Source organism: Ambystoma mexicanum, chromosome 12, assembly GCF_040938575.1.
Source record: "Ambystoma mexicanum isolate Mex_15411 chromosome 12, UKY_AmexF1_1, whole genome shotgun sequence".
NCBI classification, from domain to species: domain Eukaryota; kingdom Metazoa; phylum Chordata; class Amphibia; order Caudata; family Ambystomatidae; genus Ambystoma; species Ambystoma mexicanum.
The window spans coordinates 1155863839-1155884104 of record NC_090936.1 but is presented as its reverse complement, the minus strand read 5'-3'; the positions used below and the strand labels follow the sequence as shown (position 1 = coordinate 1155884104).

Genomic DNA, 20266 nt, shown 5'->3' with positions numbered 1-20266 from the left:
CAATCACACCTGCCTGGGCAGCCTTGTAGACATTGAAGAACCAGGGGGATAGGTTGGAACCCTGGGGAACGCCACAGGTTGAAAGAGTGATAGTAGAGAAAGGACCCAAGTTCCACCTGGGATGGGCAGTCGGAAAGGAAAGAGGTTAACAACGCCAGAGCCTGACCTGTGATTCTCAGTGTGTCATGGAGACGTGCAATCAGGATGTTGTGGTTTACCTTGTCAAAGGCAGAGGAGAGGTCAAGAAGAAAGATTACAGAGGGAGCATTAGTGTTGAGATTTGAGAGCAGGTTTTCACGGGTGTTCAGAAGAGCAGTTACCGTGCCTCTGGATGCTCTTAAGCCAGACTGGTGGTCATGGAAGCAACCAGCAGATTCAGTGTGGAGGGTAAGCTGAGAGATAGCCAACTTCTCCAGGGTTTTGCCCGGGTGTGCCCAGGAAAGGAGTGATAGATATAGGGCAGTAGTTTTCCAAAATGGAGGGGTCGGCAGAGGGTTTCTTAAGTAGAGGGTGCACAAGGGAGTGCTTAAAACAAGTTGGGAAGACTCCAGTGGCAAAAGAAAGATTGCAGAGGTCAGCTAAGACTGGAACAAGAGAGTCAATGTTGTCCTTAATGGTTTTGGAAGGGGAGGGGTCCACTTGTTTGGATCAAGCCTACATAGAACAGACTTATCTGGTGACCTCATCAGGTGTGATGCGAGTGAGAGAAGAGAGAAGTGGTGGAGGGGCAAAGGCAGGCTCCAGAGGTGTTGGCATATGATGTGGTGTGGAAGAGAGAGACGAAAGGATGTATTTGGGTTTTTGCAGTGAAGTGTGCATCCAGGGCCAAGCAAAGGTCCTGGGTGGGTGTGACAGAAGAGGCTGCTGCAGGATTGGCCAATTCCTTACAGGCTTTGAAAAGTTTGTCCGTGTTGGTTGATTCCGCGGAGATGCAGGCTTGAATAAAGACTCTTTTCTTGGAGGCCAGTTTGTCACAGGGTCCGGCTGTGGAATTCCATTTCCGCTCAGCTGCCCTACACTTGCGTTTAAGGGCAGCCAGATTGGAGTCGTACCAAGAGTTGCACTTTTTGGAAGGCTTCAGTCGGACACTCATGACAGGGGCAAGAGTATCAAGAGTGTAGGAGATAAAGAGATTGAGGTTAGCAATGGCTGTGTCAGGGTGAGAGTCAGCCGCACGTATAGGAGGCGTACAGTATGTCGAGGCAAAGGCAGCTTCTGTCACTCTTATCATGGGTATGGTGACTTTGAAACCGAGTGGCCGTGCCAGGTGTGCAAATGCAAGAGGAGAGCTTCAAGTGTGAAGAGAGTGGTCCGTCCAAGAGAGAGAAGTAGTGAGAGGGATAGAGAGAGGAATGTCAGTAGAGATGAGAGCATTCATAGTGTGGCCCACTGTGTGTGTGGGGCCAGAGGGTAAGATGGAGACGGAAAGAGAATTGCATAGGTTGCGGAAAGGTTCTGAGGAGTCAGGAGAGTCCAGATGGATGTTGAAATCACCCAGCTGGAGGAGTTGGGAGGAGGAGGAAAGTAGAAAGGAGGCCAGGTCAGCCCATTCTGAGAGGAAGAGAGTGGACTGTCCTGGTGGGCGATAGGTGGCCAGAAGGAGAGAAGATTTAGGAGAGAGTAGGAGCCTGCAGACTAGGCACTCGAAGGAGGAGTAGGCCTGAGTACAGATGATGGACACATATATCCATTCTGGGAAGATCAGCGCCACACCCCCTCCTGTCCTTTTAGGGCCTGGGCACAGAGAGGATCTTGTATCCTTCAGGGAGGAGTGTGTCAAAGCTTGCGACAGAGGTTTCATTAAACCATGTCTCTGTGATGGTGAGCACATCACGATCCATGCGTTCTAGGAGGTTGAAGATGTCAGACGAGTGTTTGACAGCAGAGAGAGAGTTAAGCGTGGCACTATGGAGCAGCTAGCCATCTTTGAAGGTCTCCCACGGGGGTGGGGGCGAGTGGACGGTGGTCCCACTCGTTGGTGGCAATAGAGCCAGAGGGATAATAGTGGGTGGCGGAGGCGCCAAGGCCGACAAGGGACCCGGGACAGTGAGGAAAGGCAGGGGAGCCTGTGCAGAGGAGGAGGTAGGCGCTGCCTGCAAGGGAGCCAGTGTAGAGGAGGGCACAGCGGGCAAAGGAGCCTGTGCAGAGGGAGAGTTAAGGTTTGAGAGGTGAGGTAGGAGCCTGTCAAAGAGAAGAATGTTGGGTTGAGGACCCTGAACCATGATGGTTCCATTCTGATAGGCTTTTATGATGACCCTGGAAATGGTGAAGAGGTCAAGGAGAACCTCCCACCAGGTGCCACCATTAATGGGAGAAGAGGTGATAGGAAAGAGAAAGGCTCGGGTCCATAGGTCGGGTGAGGTAACGACAAAGAGGATGTCTGTAAGAGTCTCTCTGGCGGAAGCCGAGACATAGATGTCTGCAATTTTGAAGGCCTGCGTTGGAGCCCAGTATGTCCTTCTTAAGTTTCTTCTGGCCAGATTTAGTGATAGGAGAGGGATAGGAAATAGGAAATAGAGAAGCAGTTAGAAAAGATAGGAGGCATAGATAGTGACATAGCTAGCTGCAGTGGTGAGGAGGACATTTACCAGGCTGATGTGCTGAGGCACAAGGAGGGGGGTGGGGAAAACACGAGGGATGGGGCACAGACGGGAGGGGCGCAGGCACTCAATACAAGGTCGGACGTGCAGGATGTGTAATGCAGGATGTACTCAGAGCAAACGCTTTTTTAAAAAAAAGAGAAGGTAGTGAGTGACAGTTGTGCACCCTGCTAAATTTGATTTGAGCCAAAAGCAGAAAAAACACTATGCAGCATGTGCGCACAGCCAAGTTCGATTTTAGCCAAAATCAGAAAAAACACAATGCAGCATGTGCACACAGCCAAGTTTGATTTTAGCCAAAAGCAGAAAAAACACAATGCAGAATGTGTACACAGCCAATTTCGACTTTAACCAGAATCAGAATAAACACAATGCAGCATGTGCAAACAGCCAAGTTTGATTTTTTCAAGAGTTATTATGAGCGGATGTACAGGTGAGGTGGAGTGGAGGGTGGAATAGTCAAAGCTGTGGAGGAAGAGAGAGTCTGCCTATGGTTGTGGTGGCTGACCTTTAGGGGAATAGGAGCTTGTCAACTGGAATTCAATGTACCCAGAAGGCATGGTTTTGCTGCTGAGCCTCCATATTTTCATGTATATAAGTGCAAAATAACATAACAAAATAACATAACATGTTTGGTGAGGGGGGACAGTGGGAACACGGACACGGCCAGGCGATGGACAGGAGCAGACAGGGGCCTTAGTAGTGGGCCGGCATCCCCGATAGGCTGGGATGTGAGGAGGGATAGCCAATCACAACGGCTCTCATGCAAGAACACAAAGCACTCCAGTGATCGTGTGCAGGTTGGCCATATTTGAATGGTCGAGGGTCAGAAGAATTACAATGTGCCTCATGCAGATGTCGCAGGCACTCCGGGATACAGATGGAACACAATTGGATTAACACAACTCTAATGAGAGTAGTGCAAACAAGCGATGATAGCGCTCGCCACAAGACAGTGCACAGCCCAAGTGGGATTACCGGATGATGTTGGTACTTCTCCTGAAGTCACATGGGATCAGCCACATTGTCGAGCAGCTTCGCACTGCAGCGCCGTTGATCTTGATGTTGCGTGGAAGTGAGCCAGCGACATCAGAAATTAGTAGTAGATGGGGCCCCCTTTCCTCGTCAAGTACATTTGACAGGTGGGAATGCCCTCTTTGTGTCTTTAGTCCCATCCCCCTTTGATATGCTTCTGATATGAATTTTAATATGAAACATATTTGATATCAAAAAGATATCCAAATGTTATCAAATGTGTATTTATATAGGAAGTTTGATATGTTTTGATATCAAAAGGGTATCATTTATATCAGTTTGATATAAAGTTTATGTTAAAATGATTGTAATATACAGTTAATAGTAAAATGTGTTTAATATGGGAGAGCGCAGGAGCGGTGTTGCTTGGTCGAGGGCATATTGAGTTGTGAGGAGTTAGCCGGCAAGTGTGAGGTGTTGGCGACGCTTTGATGACGCAGGAGTGCATTGTGGCCTTGATGGTATGACGTCCTGATGTTATATAAAGATGGCCTTTGATAAGCCTTTGAATAATTTTATATCAACTTTATATTATTTCTATTTTTAATATAAAAACAAAACAAAAAATGTGCTATCAAAAATGTTGGTTTGATATAAAAAATGTTTGATATCAAAAACAAAATTTTATATAAAAATGTTTAAAACATTTGATATCAAAATCTTTTGGATATCAAACATTTTTGATATCGGATTGTTTATATCAAAATAATATCAGAATTTTTTATATCAAATAAAAAAATATGAAAATGTAAAGAATTGTATATCAAAATGTAAAAATGTAGATAAAAAATGTATATCAAAATGAAAAACAATTTTTATATAAAAATGTTTTCAATTCTTTATATCGAAATGAAAACATTTCTATATCAAACTATTTTGATATAAGAATGTTACACACATTTTATATCAACATTAACAATATTGATATCGAAATAATACCAATTTGTATATCAAAATTACAATAAAAATCATACGACTTATTAAAATATCAAAATTCCATTTTTTATATCAAATTATTTTTATATCACCATTACATTTTTTCAACTCAAAATGTTTTGATATCAAAATGATATCGGAAGGACACGCAAGTGTTGTGAACATATTATGCCAAAAGCTGCACTATGTTTTTTAAAAAAACTGCAGAGTTAAAGGGCATGTGAGTGAATGTATAGTTTATAATATATAACAAAATGAAAAGTGAAGATCTAATTCCAGGGCTACAAAAAAAAGAAACACAAAAAACACGCACGCAAAATGCTGGGGCACTGAATTCTACCATTCTCCCTGTTGTGCAGAAAGCAGAGTTCCAGCAACATAGCTGCAGCTTGCCTTTATGAAAATGCAGCGGCAGGATAGAGAATTCACAGATGATGACACACACACGAGGCCGCAGCTCTGACTCAACTATTTTGGTGTCTGTGTGTATTAGAAATGATATGAAGCCACATCAGAACGATGCAACCTTGCAGGGAAGCCCCGAGTCTATTGTAATCATGTGCCACCAAGTGCCTGGTGTGACTAAACTGTTTTGCATGGCCCCATTGGTTGTAAAGGAAGCATAGCCCCAAGGCACCTGTAATCTTTAGCTGGCATGTGACTGCTGTGCGTAAAGGACATGTGAATGACCCATTGTATTCTAAATTCCCTGTGACTTTTCAAAGGCCACCAGCAGCCTGTACTGGGAATAGGGCGGATGGGTGGTGTTCTGCTGGGGTTGGGGGGGGTTGGATATGGTATGAGTGGTTATTTATAATGCACCTAATACCCAGAGGTTTCTAAGCGCGGACCCGGGGATCGAACCTGTGGTGCTCTATTTCATTTTGCTTCCAAGGCGAGCACATTGCCCCTGAGCTATCCTCCCGAGACTATCCTCCCGAGACATGTCTTTAAAACCCATGCTTTGGAAGCCTGCCAGAACATCACTGTGGATTTTGTGACATTTGCACGCTCCGGCTGGAACTGAAGACTCCGGGACATCTAAAGTCCGGTGACGAAAGAGGCATTCTACCTTTTAAAAGTGATTTGATTCACTGCATTTACTGCAAGCTTGTAAATAAATAACGGTGTTTTAAAAGTGTAAAATATTTAAACGAGATGTGAAAACTATTTTAAAAGTGTATCTTCTAGAATCTAGCCCTTTGTATTTTTATTTAGCAGTGCAAAAAGAGCTTTTAAAACAAAATGTGTGTATTCTGAAGCTGCAGGCAAGATTAACTGCCAGCCTGAATTTTTATTTATTTAAGTTAAAGTGTGCCTGGAAATGGAAAACATTTCTCTGGAAGCTGACTGGCGCAATAAGGTCATTTTGTAATCCGCATTTAATGTTCTTTTGTTGGAGAGGGTATTAGACATGTATAAGTATTTAGAAAGTGCACAACACTTTTGGTTCTAGGAAAAACAGCTGTGCACACACGCTAGAGGGGTTTTGTGTGGTGTGGTTTTAATTGTGGACCCGTGACAAAGCGAATAGGTGTGGTGAGCTCTGATTAAAGTAACCACAGTGACAAAAGGAAAATGATACACATGCACCTACGGTCTGAACCTGTTTGCACACGCTTAAAAGAAAAAGACATTGACAAAGTGTTGTAGCCAAGATTCATTATATATAATATATATATATATATATATATATATATATATATATATATATGGATTGACATTTTCATTTTCAGGACCCTGTGTTTGGTTGTTATATGGTTGTGCGTGTACAGGGGTGTTCGGAAAACATGAGAAGGCTGAATTAGAGGGTTAGCATTTTTAAACATGTAAGAGTTGCACTGTGGGTTTATTCAATGTGTGCCAGGAATTGAGAATATAATATAATTTATAATATGGTGCTGCTGCCAATGTGGCACAGATCACACATTGACAAAGTCTTGTAGCTGAGATTCTAAGAGTGTGAAATGCGTAACTTTGTCCTGTGTGTCCATACATGCTGTGTTGTGCAAATAAACACATACCAAGCTATTTTCTCTTGGCCATGTCTTTGATTTTCGTGGGATTCTGCGACCCACAGTGCGGTTTGCCTGCCCAGTGGTGGGTTTTGTGTTTCTTTTGATATATATATATGTGTGTTTTGTTGTTATATGGGTTTAATATGTTGATGCTGACTCTATGTTTTTATGTTTTTTACAAAAATGGCTCTTAACAATTGGATGTTGCAACAGGGTGCTTCTGAAGAATCAGCCTGAAGCGGTGGACAACTCTGGGATGTTGGAATGGAGCAGCCTGTTGTTTCTGGATCAACAAACCTTGGATGTTCTAACGACCCAGGACATGGTCTAATGTTTTTGTTACAGCAGCAAGGGCTCATGGATTTGTGTGCCCCACCACCACAGATGCCACCGGGGCTGCTTGGTTCTGGAGTTTTTGTAATGCCGTCCGGAATGTCCAGGGGCCTAAGTATTGATCAAAAAGTCTCCAAGGTGCAGGGTGTTTTGTGTGGCTCAGCAGATTCTGAATGTTTTGAGAGCACAAGGATGGGTTTGCCTGTCTCTACCGGATAGCTTGCGGGCTCTGGGATGGGACCTGTTTTGCACGGATCAACAGCTTTCGAATGTTTCAATGACCCATGGATAGGGTCCAACAGTGCTGTTACAATGGTAAAATCCAATGGATCTGGGGGGCATATGCTGCAGAGTTCTTTTGTGAATTTATCAACTGGCCTGCCCAAATCATGAATGTTTTAAATGCCCCAAGGATGGGTGGCACAATGTTTTTGGTGCATCCAAGGGGCCCAGGTATCGTCTGGGGTCTCGACACCTGGAGTTGTTCTTTTCTGTTTTTGAGTCATCCAGAGGGGCCCAAGGAATGTCTGGGGGACCCCAAAATGTGGAGTTGTTCTTTTTGTTTTTAATTTATCCAAAGAGGCATGAGCAATGTCTGGGGGACCCGAAATCTGGAGTTGTTCTTTTTTGTTTTTGATTCATCCAGAGAGGCCCGAGGAATGTCTGGGGGGGCCGAAATGTGGAGTTCTTTTTTATCTTGTTTTTGATTCATCCAAGTAGCCTGTGTAGTGTCTGGGGGGCCCCAAAGCGTGGAGTTCTTTTGATTCATCCAGAGGGACATTAGGCCCCAACGAGCAGAGTTGTTATTTTATTTTTGAAAACATGTGTCATGACACTGCTAACAAATGCCAACCCAATGTTTTCTACAGGTGTGATCAGTGTTTGTTTATAGGTGTGATGGATTGCTACATGCTGAATGATTTATTATAACTTCTAAAGCTATGTTGTGTGTGTGATATATACTACATGTGTTTTATACAGTTTTCAAGATGTATACTGCATCATGTTTTTTATTTACAGCTTTTTTATTTACAATTCAGTGTAAGGTTCCACGTAGGGCTTAAACAGTAAATAGAAATGTGCATATATAGTAATGTTTGTTTTTATCAACTTTTAGAAGGTTGAAATGCTAGCCATCCACAGTGATTTAAACTCGCCCGAGAAGCTCTCCCTTAGATACCTGTACATGTTTTGTTAATGCTCAAATATTTGTCTCTATGAACATTCTAAAGACCTGTAGAGTCCTGTTCGCTATTAACACAGCAGCTAAGCGTGTTGAATTGTTTTGAAGCGTATTTTGCTAAAATAGCCAAGAGTGACATTTAGATGGCTCGGTGTAGAAATGAAGACTAATCTAGAGTGTTAAAGTATACATCTTTTTAGCACTGTCTGTAGGGTAACAGGCAAGATAAATGCCTGGTACTTTGAGGCCTTTTCATTTGTGAAACACTGTTTTTGTGGCTGAAGCTCATGAGACAGAACAAATTAAACGGTTAAAATGTACAACTTGTAGTTCCTTGTCGATAGGAAAAATGTGATTTATGGCAGGTTCTGGTGTGTTTAGCAAAATAGAGTCACAGTGTGGTTGTGGTGTAACTTTACTGCTGAAGGGGCTGTCACACTCTTTATCGTTTATTTTCAATATTGTCGGCTATTGTCTGTGAATATACTTATGTAGAGCTATGCAGTTATTAAACAGCTATTTTTGTTAACAGACGTTGGCAGCAACTCATGGAATGATCACATTTTAAACCTGATAATGTTGTCTCACATCATAGCATTTGACGACTTATTTCTAAGTGTTTTATTACAGAGGCATCATACAAAAGCAACTGGGCTAGAGGCTAATAATAAAATGTAAAAATGCATTCGTTGCTGTGACTGCCGATCTTTGGGTAAGAGTCAAAATTTGTTTTGCGGGTGGTGATTCTATGTATAAGACCAGTCGGGGCATGCATCGAGTTAACACACAGCATAGCTCAAACAGACCCCCAACAGAATGGGGAAAAGTCGTAAAAATCAGATGTGGAAGCCCAATTTAAAACAAAATTATAAAAAGCTACTGAGCATTGTGTACAGTTTAAAACTCTACTGTAAAAAGAAGCAGATTTTACAATCTATGGTTCAGAGCACTTTTGAAAATGCAGAAGGGGCTGTTTTGACGCTAATAGAGCAAATAGGTGGTGATAGTAGCGCCTTAGCGAAACGAGGCTTGTGAATTAGCTATGGGGTTGGAGGCAGATATTACGATAGACGATGGTCTGGTTGGTCAATACAACACCATCATTATAGGAGGGTCTTATAATGCATTTCATGAAACATTCATAGAGACACAGCTCGCTACAGCGCATGACACAGCCCCTGCTGTTGAACACAATGCACCAGCAATCAGTGCTTTTTCAGCCGACTGTTTAACCGATACTCCACAAACATTCGCATGACCTAATATATACAGATCTCCATCCGCACCTGATCCGGAAAATATCCCAAATATTAAACATATCAGAGAACCCCTGCAAAGATATGACTAGTAACTAGTGAGCCCTCACAAACCGCTCAAGAACAATTTCACAGTGCCCAGTGCTCAAGGGGATCGAGTAAAAATAAAAACACAACTGCTAACAAACCCATTGATACAGATGGGCTAATTGTTTAAAGCGGAGGTGGCTAGCTGTTTCGACAGCATTCTAAAAAAGGAGACAAAACTTAAAATGGTTTAAATCTCAGGCTCAGAGGTGCCGCCTATTTAAAATATTTTAAAAAAACACGACTGGTTATATCCAGACGCAATCGAGCTAGTTTGCTGCAGATATCAACCCCCAGATGCCGGATTCACCGGTTTATTTGGAAAGGGTGCAAACTTATCAGAGAAGTTATAAAACAATTTCGGCTGTGGAACATTACGAGGAATTTAGATTTGTGAACCTGGATCACTTACACTCCTTGGGGCACGGGATAGTGGTCAAAACAGATGCTGTGGAAACTTTAGTCCGGCAAATATTGGAAACTGTTGGGTCCAATGATTTGGTGCAAATAAGAATGGGGGCTGATGGTTTAAACAGACTCTTGTTTACAAGGCCACTCACATTGTGATACTTTTTGCGTTTTTCCATTTTTGGAAAATATACAAAGACTTTTGCAGAGTAAGACTGAGATTGTGTGTTTTGCGCTGCTGAAAATCTTGGGGCTGGTTGTCAGGCCCCGTTACGGCTGTGATTATATGCCTCTCAGTAAAATTCTGCACAGCCACATCATAAAATCCAAATGCAGAGGGCTGCTAATTTTTTGTCACAGACCCCTAAATCTCTGGCATCTAGTCCCTTAGGTTTAATCGAGCCGCGAAGCATAACAGACGCCACCATATGTGCGAAGGCACTGCAAGTGCACACAGAGTTCGGACTCCCACTTTGAAACACATTGTGTATAGGCGCTATATAAATAAACTATCATATCATATCATATCACACTGGTAGGTTTTGGACAACTGAATCGTTTTGAGGAGTATTTTAATAGACCCATCCAGATACTCTATTTTAACAAGGGTGTGTGGCGGTATTCTTTTATATGTTTTACATCCTGACCACCATTTCTACACTGTATTGAATATAAAAGGTTTTCTAGGGTCTAAACACCTCTGTCAGCATTGTCATGACATTTCCAAAAACAAACGTAGACACAGTTGCAAATACCACTGTCGCTTGTGTCTAGGAGAAGAATGTCAAACACTGAAGGAAAAACCTGCAAAATGCCCTCTGTGTCACGCGTTCGCGAGGTCTCAAGCCTGTCTAGACACACACATTCAAAAATCAGCACTGGGGCAGACATGTGCGAACCACGCATTGATTGTCCACTGTGTCAAAACTGTCTTCCCGAGAGTCACAACTGTGTTGGAATGATTTGTAGCGTGTGCAAAGTTTCCATTATCAACACGGCTGAACATCTGTGCTACATGATAGACAGCAGACCGCAAAATAAAACCGAGAACTACAGTATATACGACATGGAGGCCCGTCAAGAAAATATATAAAACACCAACCAAACTATATCTATGTCAGGCATAAAACAGGGGATAGTTATTGGGAATTTACAGAGGACGCTGTGTGGCTACCTTTATCAACACCGTTGTAACGAGCAAATTCACGGGATATACCTTCCTAGACCATAATTCCAAAGGATATGATTTATACTTTGTGTTGAGATTGCTAGTTCGGGAAACATTTTAGATGAAACTTATCACCCAAGGTGCTAAACTAATGGCCATCTTTGTGGTGCCTATACAAATATGCTTTATTGATTCATTGAACTTTTTGCCCATGAAACTCAGCAAGCTTCCAAAAGATTTTAGCTTTCCCGGTTCAAAGGGTTTCTTTCCCCATCCTTTTAACACAGCTGCTAACCAAAACTTCATTGGCCCATTCCAACCCCCGGATCAATATGGGGTTCAATACATGATGCCTAGCGAGAAAGACTAGTTTATGTCCTGGTATAAGGCCAATAAACAAGGCGTGTTTGACATTCGCCGAGAGTCAAGGGCCTACTGTAAAGAATATGTGAACATTTTAAGACAGGCTTGTAATTTGTTTAGGGACGGCATCATTCAAATGACTCATCGTGAAACACCTATAAGGGGTGGAGTACATGTGTCATACATAGACACTTTTCAAAATATCACGCTTGCTAGTTGTTGTATGCAGATCTACAGACAACTATATCTAAAACCAAAAACAATTGCGCTGTTGCCCCAAGATTAGTATCACGGCCGGCAAAAACGTTATTCCACACCAGCTATCCAATGGCTCTTATACATCCCAAAAACAGAGAACATCTCCATACAGCACCCCCTAACTGGCGCTGGTGAAAAACACTACGGCCAGTATTGGTTGGACGGTTATGCAGTGGTTCAAGGAGTGGAAACAGCCAATGAATTTAACGGCTGCTTTTATCACAGCTGTCCCGATTGCTACCCCACCAGGGGTTTCCACACTTTAACGGGCACTACTTATGAACAGCTGTATAGACACCCTCTGTTGAATCAAATGTTTCTGGCCAGTTAGAGAGTTCGCGTTGTCACTATCTGGGAACACGAGAGGCACGCAATGGTGCAAAACAATCCTGTTGTGTGCCGTTTTCGTAAAGAAATGAATCTACCAGAACCCTTAATCCCCAGATATGCGCTATATGGTGGCCGCACAAATGCTTTAAAGCTACACCACTGAGTCTCAGAGGGTGAGCAAATACACTATCTAGATTTTACCAGTCTATACCATCTATAAATAACGAAAAGCTCTACCCTGTGGGGCACTCCGAGATCGTCTGTAACAATTTTGGCAATATAGACCAATATTTTGGTCTAATTAGATGCAAGGTCTATCCACCCCGGGGCCTCTACATACCTGTGTTACCCTATAGATGCAACAGCAAACTAATGTTTCCGCTTTGCAGCACATGCGTCGGGACAAAACAGGCCTGTTGCGAACACACGGATGGACAAGGTGAAAATGTTGGCTTTGCCAATTCTTGTTTTAAACAGGACTCCAGTGGCTTTGCCTATGCTTGTTTTTAACAGGACTTCAGTGAAGAACACGCAGAATGCTTAAATCGAATGGCTGAAGGCAGGTCTGGTAAGGCATTTTTATTACACCAGTAGGGTGCTTACAACTCCAGTTAAGCCATTAACTCTCAGAAGACTGCTTTGAGCAAACACTGGCAGGCACATCAAGCTCAAAGTGTGATGGTAAGATTTCCCAAGAGGAGGTGTTTGGGGCAGGCAGAGGCAGGCATGGGTGGGGATGGCCATAGGGATCAGCATGGCAATGGGCAGGCAATTGTTGGGCAAATAACCAAACACCTACATGCTGTGTGTCCCTTCTCAGATGCCATTCCTCCCCATCTGTACTGCAATGCAAATAGTTTTGGTTTATAGGTCTTGCAAGTGACATCTAATAGCCCAAACTAAAAAACCTGGGGCTGCATTAGAATCTGATGGGGTCTCTCACAGCCGTGAACCTGGTGTTTCTACTGGCTGTCCAATTTTGGAATGTGAAAATCAACATATGTTGATGCTGAACAATGCTGCTGGGAACAGCGAGAGACCTTGAAGTATCAGACTTTTCACAAGCTGATTTAAAATGCGGTGTACCCCCATATTTTTAAGAAATATTTCTGGAGGGACCTCCTCGTCGAGCCTTGGAAAAGTTTTTCTTCTCTAGGAAGCGGTTGGAAGTCCCAAGCATTGCAGTAAAACCCTAGCAGTGGGAAAAACACTAGTTCTCCTCATCTTTATTAGGTAAGCACCAAACATTGATATGATATGGTAGGTTATTTATAAAGCACTTAATACTCAGGGGTTTCTAAGCGCGGACCCGGGGATCGAACCTTTGTTGCTCCGTGTCGTCTTGCTGCCAAGGCGAGCACATTGCCGCTGAGCTATCCTCCAGAGACATTGCGAAACATCCGTTTGTTACCTTCTTATACTACAGCAGGGGTCTTCACCCTTTGGCTCTCCAGGTGGTTTGGACTTCAGCTACCATCAGCCCCTAGCCAGCATAGTCAATGGTGAAGACTCATTGGAGTCATGGGCCTCATTACAAGGTCCCCAGTCCGGAATAAGTGCTGGTAAAGTTGCCAGTAATGCCGGCACTGGCATGTATTCCAGACTGGGGAAACCCAGGTTTGCCAGTAGGGGCAGTGATCTACTAACAGGCCTGACCTACCGGTAGATCAGGCCCCCATTGGCAAATAAATACCAGAACCACTGGATACTACCAGTACCAGTAATTCTGGCAATCCAACCCCATGGAGTCCTAGAATTGGAACTTACTGTGGGTTCTGCTGCACGCAATATCCCGGTAATACCGGACTATCGGGCGGCAGAAATGGTAAGGCAGGTGTGCCGGTATCCTGCCGGTAATTCCAACGGGATACACGCAAACCTGTAATGAGGGCCTAAAACATCTGGAGTTGCAGACCCCTGGCTAGAGCAAACATTTATATCCTGGTTCATGTTCTGCCCAGGTGAGTGGCAACACGATGTCCACGTAGAAGGATGACTGATGGACAGGGTCGGATTGGCCCCTCGGCCTTTCATCTTTCTTAGGTCGATAAATGAGTACCAATACTGGTTGGGTGGTATTGTATGCATATTTGTTCTATAAAAAAGAGCTTAAGCGCAAGTACTATACAATAACATGTTATCATTTGGGCTTGGGCGTCTGCTTGGATTCACAGTAATTTAGTGTACTTAGGAACATTTGATGCCACTTCCTGTTTGTCAAGGGGTGAAATGAGATCACTTCCAGTGATGTCATCAGAGTGCAGGGGTCGTGAGGCAAGGGGTGGGCCACTTTTTTGAGGCGAGGGGTGGGCTACTTTTTTGGGTGACCGAGCCTATTTCTTGTCCCAGGTCGACCCTGCTGATGGAGCCCTACCAGCGACCTGGGCTAGAACATTCTGTACAGGGAATGCAGACTGGTGGCTGGCAGGGAGGTGGAGCAGCTGGACTAATGAACTCTACTGGTCTACTCCTCATCTGGACTGCGTGGTCATTGATACAAACCTCACCAGGAAGTCGATGCTACATAATGGCCGCCAAGCATCGTATATGAAATCAATTTGTTCAACAGGAAGGCAGCAGCTCCCAGAATGCATTAGGAGGTTAAATGAAAGCCCAGGACTGGAAATGTGGTTCCAATCACATGGTTTCCTGGTCACTCATATCCGCACAATGAGGCAACTGCACGACGAAGCGTGTGGAGTTGTGCAGGGTGATTGGCAGCGAGGATAGAATTCTGCAATGAAAGGGCTCCCCCGATTGAGCCTTACCTTTCGGTTCCTTTCTCCTGAGTGACATGGTACTGCAGGGGCGTCAGCCGCTTCCGCAGTTCCTGCTGTGTGAAGACCACCTTGCAGCTCTTTTTACTTCTGCATGTGCCTGTGAAGGGAAAGGAAATGGGAGAAGGGGGTGTTATTTTAATTTTTAAGCCAAATTGGTCACCTTAGCTAGCTGCCAAAAACACAACACCCACAATTAACTTGCTGGTCCCCAGCCCCAGCCCTCAAATTGTCCAGCTCTTCAAACTCAACGTTTTCAAAAGAAGGGGACTTAGAGATCAGGTGACCGGGACTTAGAGATTAGGTGACCGGGAATTAGAGATCAGGTGACTGGGACTTAGAGATCAGGTGACCGGGATTTAGAGATCAGGTTACTGGGACTTAGAGATCAGTTGACTGGGACTTAGAGATCAGGTGACCAGGAATTAGAGATCAGGTGACTGGGACTTAGAGATCAGGTGACTGGGACTTAGAGATCAGGTGACCGGGAATTAGAGATCAGGTGATTGGGACTTAGAGATCAGGTGACCGGGACTTAGAGATCAGGTTACTGGGACTTGGAGATCAGGTGACTGGGACTTAGACATCAGGTGACCGGGAATTAGAGATCAGGTGACTGGGATTTAGAGATAAGGTGACCGGACCTAGAGATCAGGATACTGGGACTTAGGGATCAGGTGACTGGGATTTAGAGATCAGGTGACCGGGAAGTAGCGATCAGGTGACCAGGATTTAGCGATCAGGTGACCGTACCAAAGCAGAGACCAAGTGCCGCAGCCCAGGCCTTGGATGTTACCACACAAATCTTTGTGCAAACATTAAGAGAAAGGTGTCTCTTTATCAACAGATTATATTTTCAATTCAAATGTGAATCTCAAGGCACGTAGAGGTAAAGATGGGTATATGATAAAGTAGACCCCTGATGTGAACCGGGGTTACAACATCAGGGTAAGGGGACACCCTTGCCCTGAGTTGTACAGCTGAAGCACAGATGTTATAGACCTAGTCAGGTGTGTCCATCTATATATTGTTTATTTGTCCTGAAACTGAATTGGAAACCTGTTTCATAATTGTTGGTAATTGTTGGTACAGTCCAGGCTCCCCCTAGGCTTTACATGGTTTATGCCTGTTGGCATGGGCTGCTCAAGCCCAGACTATTAAAAACCAACATGATGGAACGTCAAAGTATGGGAGAAGCCGTTGCCGAGGACATTTCGTTCAGACCCTCCTACCGGGAGGGCCTGTCCTGACTTCATGACTGCCCCACTACTGCGGCTCTCCAGGTTACTAAAGACCTGTTGATGCTGCCACTGTCAGCCGTTGTCTTCTGCCTTGTACTATGGGCATTGGGGAATCCAAACTGGTGACTGGAACTTAGAGATCAGGTGACCGGGAATTAGAGATCAGGTGACCGGGACTTAGAGATCAGGTTACTGGGACTTAGAGATCAGGTGACTGGAACTTAGAGATCAGGTGACCAGGAATTAGAGATCAGGTGACTGGGACTTAGAGATCAGGTGACTGGGACTTAGAGATCAGGTGACTGGGAATTAGAGATCAGGTGATTGGGACTTAGAGATCAGGTGACCGGGACTTAGTCTAGACACCAGTCTGTGTTGACCTGGCCCCCCCACCCCAGGGTAGGAAATGAGCCGGGAATAAGATTGTCCTGGGACCCAGAGCTAGTCCCCGAAACCTACTAGGCTGTTTCCGAGCAGAGCTTGCACCGGCGAGCAGCCAGCATGTCAGAAGACTCTGACCCTCATTACAGTTTTGCCGGTATCCCGCCGGTAATTCTGGCGGGATACCAGCAAACCCGCCTTACTGTTTTTGCTGCCCGATAACCCATAACGAATGGCAGAGATGCCGGTAACTTACCATTCCATGGAGTCCGCAGGACTCCATGGATGGGATTGATGGAATTACCAGCACCGGTATTACCAGTGCTGGTGATTCCAGCATTTATATGCTGAACCTTGAATTTTTCTCAATCCCTGACATCAATCAAGATCCCCCTGGCCGAGCATGGAGCACAGCGAGAAATGCATGTTTCCCTGCTCTGTGAGGAGAAAGTAGGACCAGGCTTTACGTGGGCCGGGGCTAGGTGGGGTCGAAGCCCCGACATCTCTGAGATGGACTCCTAAACTAGGGCCCTGCCGAGGCTCACCCCAACTAGCCCCAGCCACACCGACCTCTCAGGCAGCCATTTAGCCAAGCAATGCACGGTTGGTTACAAGGCTGCCTGCATTTGTCAGCATTTCGGATTCGAAAAGGCCTTTTCTTTTTTCGAATTCGAAATGCTGACACCTGCAGGAAGCCATGTAACCGAGCAGCGCCACGCGTTACCACCTGCTGCGTGATGTCTTTATATTCAGAAATAGGAGGTGGGCTGGGTTGGCCAGCCTCTCCTTTTGTTTCTGAGTAAAGAGCTAACATGGAGCAGGCAGCCCATTAACCCAGCAGGCATTTCTTTTACCACGGCTCCTTGAATGCAAGGGCTGGGTGTGGCTCTTTTTGGGGGCTCCTGTTGGGGGTATTGCCTAAGCGCTCCTACTGAGGCCACGCTTCCTAACTAGAGCCCACCCTCAGATATCCACCACACTTAAAGCACTGACCAGGACCCTCTCAAGCCCCATCTAATTTTGATGCAGGTGAAGAGGGCTTCAATCAGCATGCATTGCCAAGATGCAGAACCCATAGTATTAATAATAGTGAGTAATAATCGTAATAGTAGTAAGTAATGATCCCACAGCCCATTCCGATTATTTCTTGGACAGGGCGGTAAAAGGCACCGGATCCCAGAAGCTCCCTAAACTCTTGTGCCTTCTTACCACACTGACTAAGAAAGAATTAAAGTTTCCCTGAGTGGCCCAGAAACACTGTCACAAACCCGGTCCACTCCCGGAAACTCTGCGGATCATTTCCATCAAGACCATGGGGTGTGTCCCCATGCACGGTAGCCGGGGCGACTGCTGCGCACGGGTTCCAGCTGACCCGGGTAGGTTTGCAGGATTTATGGCCATTGCATCAAATATTTACCATCCAGGGACCATTGCATCGAAACATTTGCATCAAATTTTTTTAATCAAATGTGTTTTTTTTCTTCATTTTATTAATGTGGGGGGTACCCCAATCCTCTGTTTTTTACCCTTTAAAACCCATTAAAATGATTTTAAACCATTTACCTTTAAAAAAACATGCATTCGATGCATATTTTTTCAATGCAAACGCCTCGATGGAAAGGCATGCGATGGTAATGCATTCGATGTAAAGACCAGAAACCGTTTGCAAGGTTCCCGAATAGATCTTTCCTTACGTTTCGGAAGCACGAATGGTGAAGTGACCTTTCTCCAGCTGAAACCTGATTAGACCCTATGCTGCATTCCAAAAGAAACAGCACAAAAGGGGTGTGGTGTGGAAAATGTGGGTGGAGGATCCAAACCCAAGCGGAAGTAACCGTAGGCAATGGTGAGGGTTGAACGATTAGCATCCAAAGAAGCCGCCAAGGTCAGGGTTTTTCCATAGTTTCCAACACAGAACATGCACGTGCCAGAGGCATAGTCAGGGTAGGGCCTGAGCGGTCAAGGACCACCCACCCAAATGCTGTAAATGCCCACTCAGTAGCGCTGTGTGGGCATTTACAGATGTCAATGTCACTGCGATGGTCCCAACTGCATTAGCTTCAGGCCCCACTTGTTAGACAATCCTAGCTATGCCTCTGGGGCATGACCGTGCTCCCTCACTCAGCCCCCATAGGCTGGAAAAGTAATATATTCATGGCTCACCCAGGGACTGGCACAGGTTGTCCAGGCATCTGATGTGATTAGCTGTTACTATGTGTTTTCCTTGAGCATTGAGTGTGCCATGTTTGTAGCTATCCCAGCCTTTGGAAGGAACAGAGATACTAGCAATCTTCTTAGGTACGAGGGGGGAACAGAGGACGTTCCAAAAGGACTTCGTACCCAGGCTTGACAGAGGTCGGATGCAGAAAGTAGTCCCTCTCAACCCTCCCGCGGGTCCCACGCAAGAACGTATCAGCCCCCTCCTGTAGTAACGGGCCACCATGAAGGAGCGCAAACCCTACTCCTTCTCAATGCGATGCAGGAGATGTCCTGGGAAGACGAGGTGCGCTTAAGGTGCTTCCCCGTGTGAATGTGATTATAGAAACAGTAGTTAGAGGAATAAGAAAATAATAAAAGACAAGTTTGTTTATTTTTCAACATTACTGGTTGTTATGTAACCACTCAAGGAACAGTTGCTAAAGTTTGATCTGAAACAGATATTTCTTGATCAATCAAGTTGGCAAAGAAAATGAGACGGCTATCAGTAAAACAAAGCGCAGCACAGCAAGGTCATATAACCCACCCAACCCTTGGTTGAGGCACCATCAAAAGTACTATAAGATAAAATAAGAGTATCAGGGGAGGAGAAAGGAGATTCAGTGTGATCAGGGACTTAGAGGTGTGGTAGGAAATAACCAGTGCAGGAGGAGAAAGGCGATTCAGTGACAATGATCCAGGACTTAGAGGCGTGGTAGGAAATAACCAGTGCAGGAGGAGAAAGGCGATTCAGTGACAATGATCCGGGACTTAGAGGCGTGGTAGGAAATAACCAGTGCGGGAGGAGAAAGGCGATTCAGTGACAATGATCAGGGACTTAGAGGTGTGGTAGGAAATAACCAGTGCAGGAGGAGAAAGGCGATTCAGTGACAATGATCCGGGACTTAGAGGCGTGGTAGGAAATAACCAGTGCGGGAGGAGAAAGGCGATTCAGTGACAATGATCAGGGACTTAGAGGTGTGGTAAGAAATAACCAGTGCGGGAGGAGAAAGGAGATTCAGTGTGATCAGGGACTTAGAGGTGTGGTAGGAAATAACCAGTGCAGGAGGAGAAAGGCGATTCAGTGACAATGATCCAGGACTTAGAGGCGTGGTAGGAAATAACCAGTGCAGGAGGAGAAAGGCGATTCAGTGACAATGATAAGGGACTTAGAGGTGTGGTAGGAAATAACCAGTGCGGGAGGAGAAAGGCGATTCAGTGACAATGATCAGGGACTTAGAGGTGTGGTAGGAAATAACCAGTGCAGGAGGAGAAAGGCGATTCAGTGACAATGATCAGGGACTTAGAGGTGTGGTAGGAAATAACCAGTGCAGGAGGAGAAAGGCAATTCAGTGACAATGATCCAGGACTTAGAGGCGTGGTAGGAAATAACCAGTGCGGGAGGAGAAAGGCGATTCAGTGACAATGATCAGGGACTTAGAGGCGTGGTAGGAAATAACCAGTGCGAGAGGAGAAAGGCGATTCAGTGACAATGATCAGGGACTTAGAGGTGTGGTAGGAAATAACCAGTGCAGGAGGAGAAAGGCGATTCAGTGACAATGATCCAGGACTTAGAGGCGTGGTAGGAAATAACCAGTGCGGGAGGAGAAAGGCGATTCAGTGACAATGATCAGGGACTTAGAGGCGTGGTAGGAAATAACCAGTGCGAGAGGAGAAAGGCGATTCAGTGACAATG

At 45.0% G+C, this 20266-nt stretch overlaps 1 protein-coding gene across 4 annotated transcripts in view; it reads right to left on the bottom strand.

Moving 5' to 3' along the window:
- The window catches only part of MSRB3 (methionine sulfoxide reductase B3), a 534707-nt gene that overhangs the window by 246322 nt on the left and 268119 nt on the right, over window positions 1–20266 (bottom strand). For all 4 annotated transcript variants that reach the window (XM_069629751.1, XM_069629754.1, XM_069629752.1 and 1 more), the window contains one exon: window positions 14744–14852. In XM_069629751.1, coding sequence (XP_069485852.1) covers window positions 14744–14852 — 109 coding nt within the window. The remainder of the gene's footprint in view (window positions 1–14743; window positions 14853–20266) is intronic.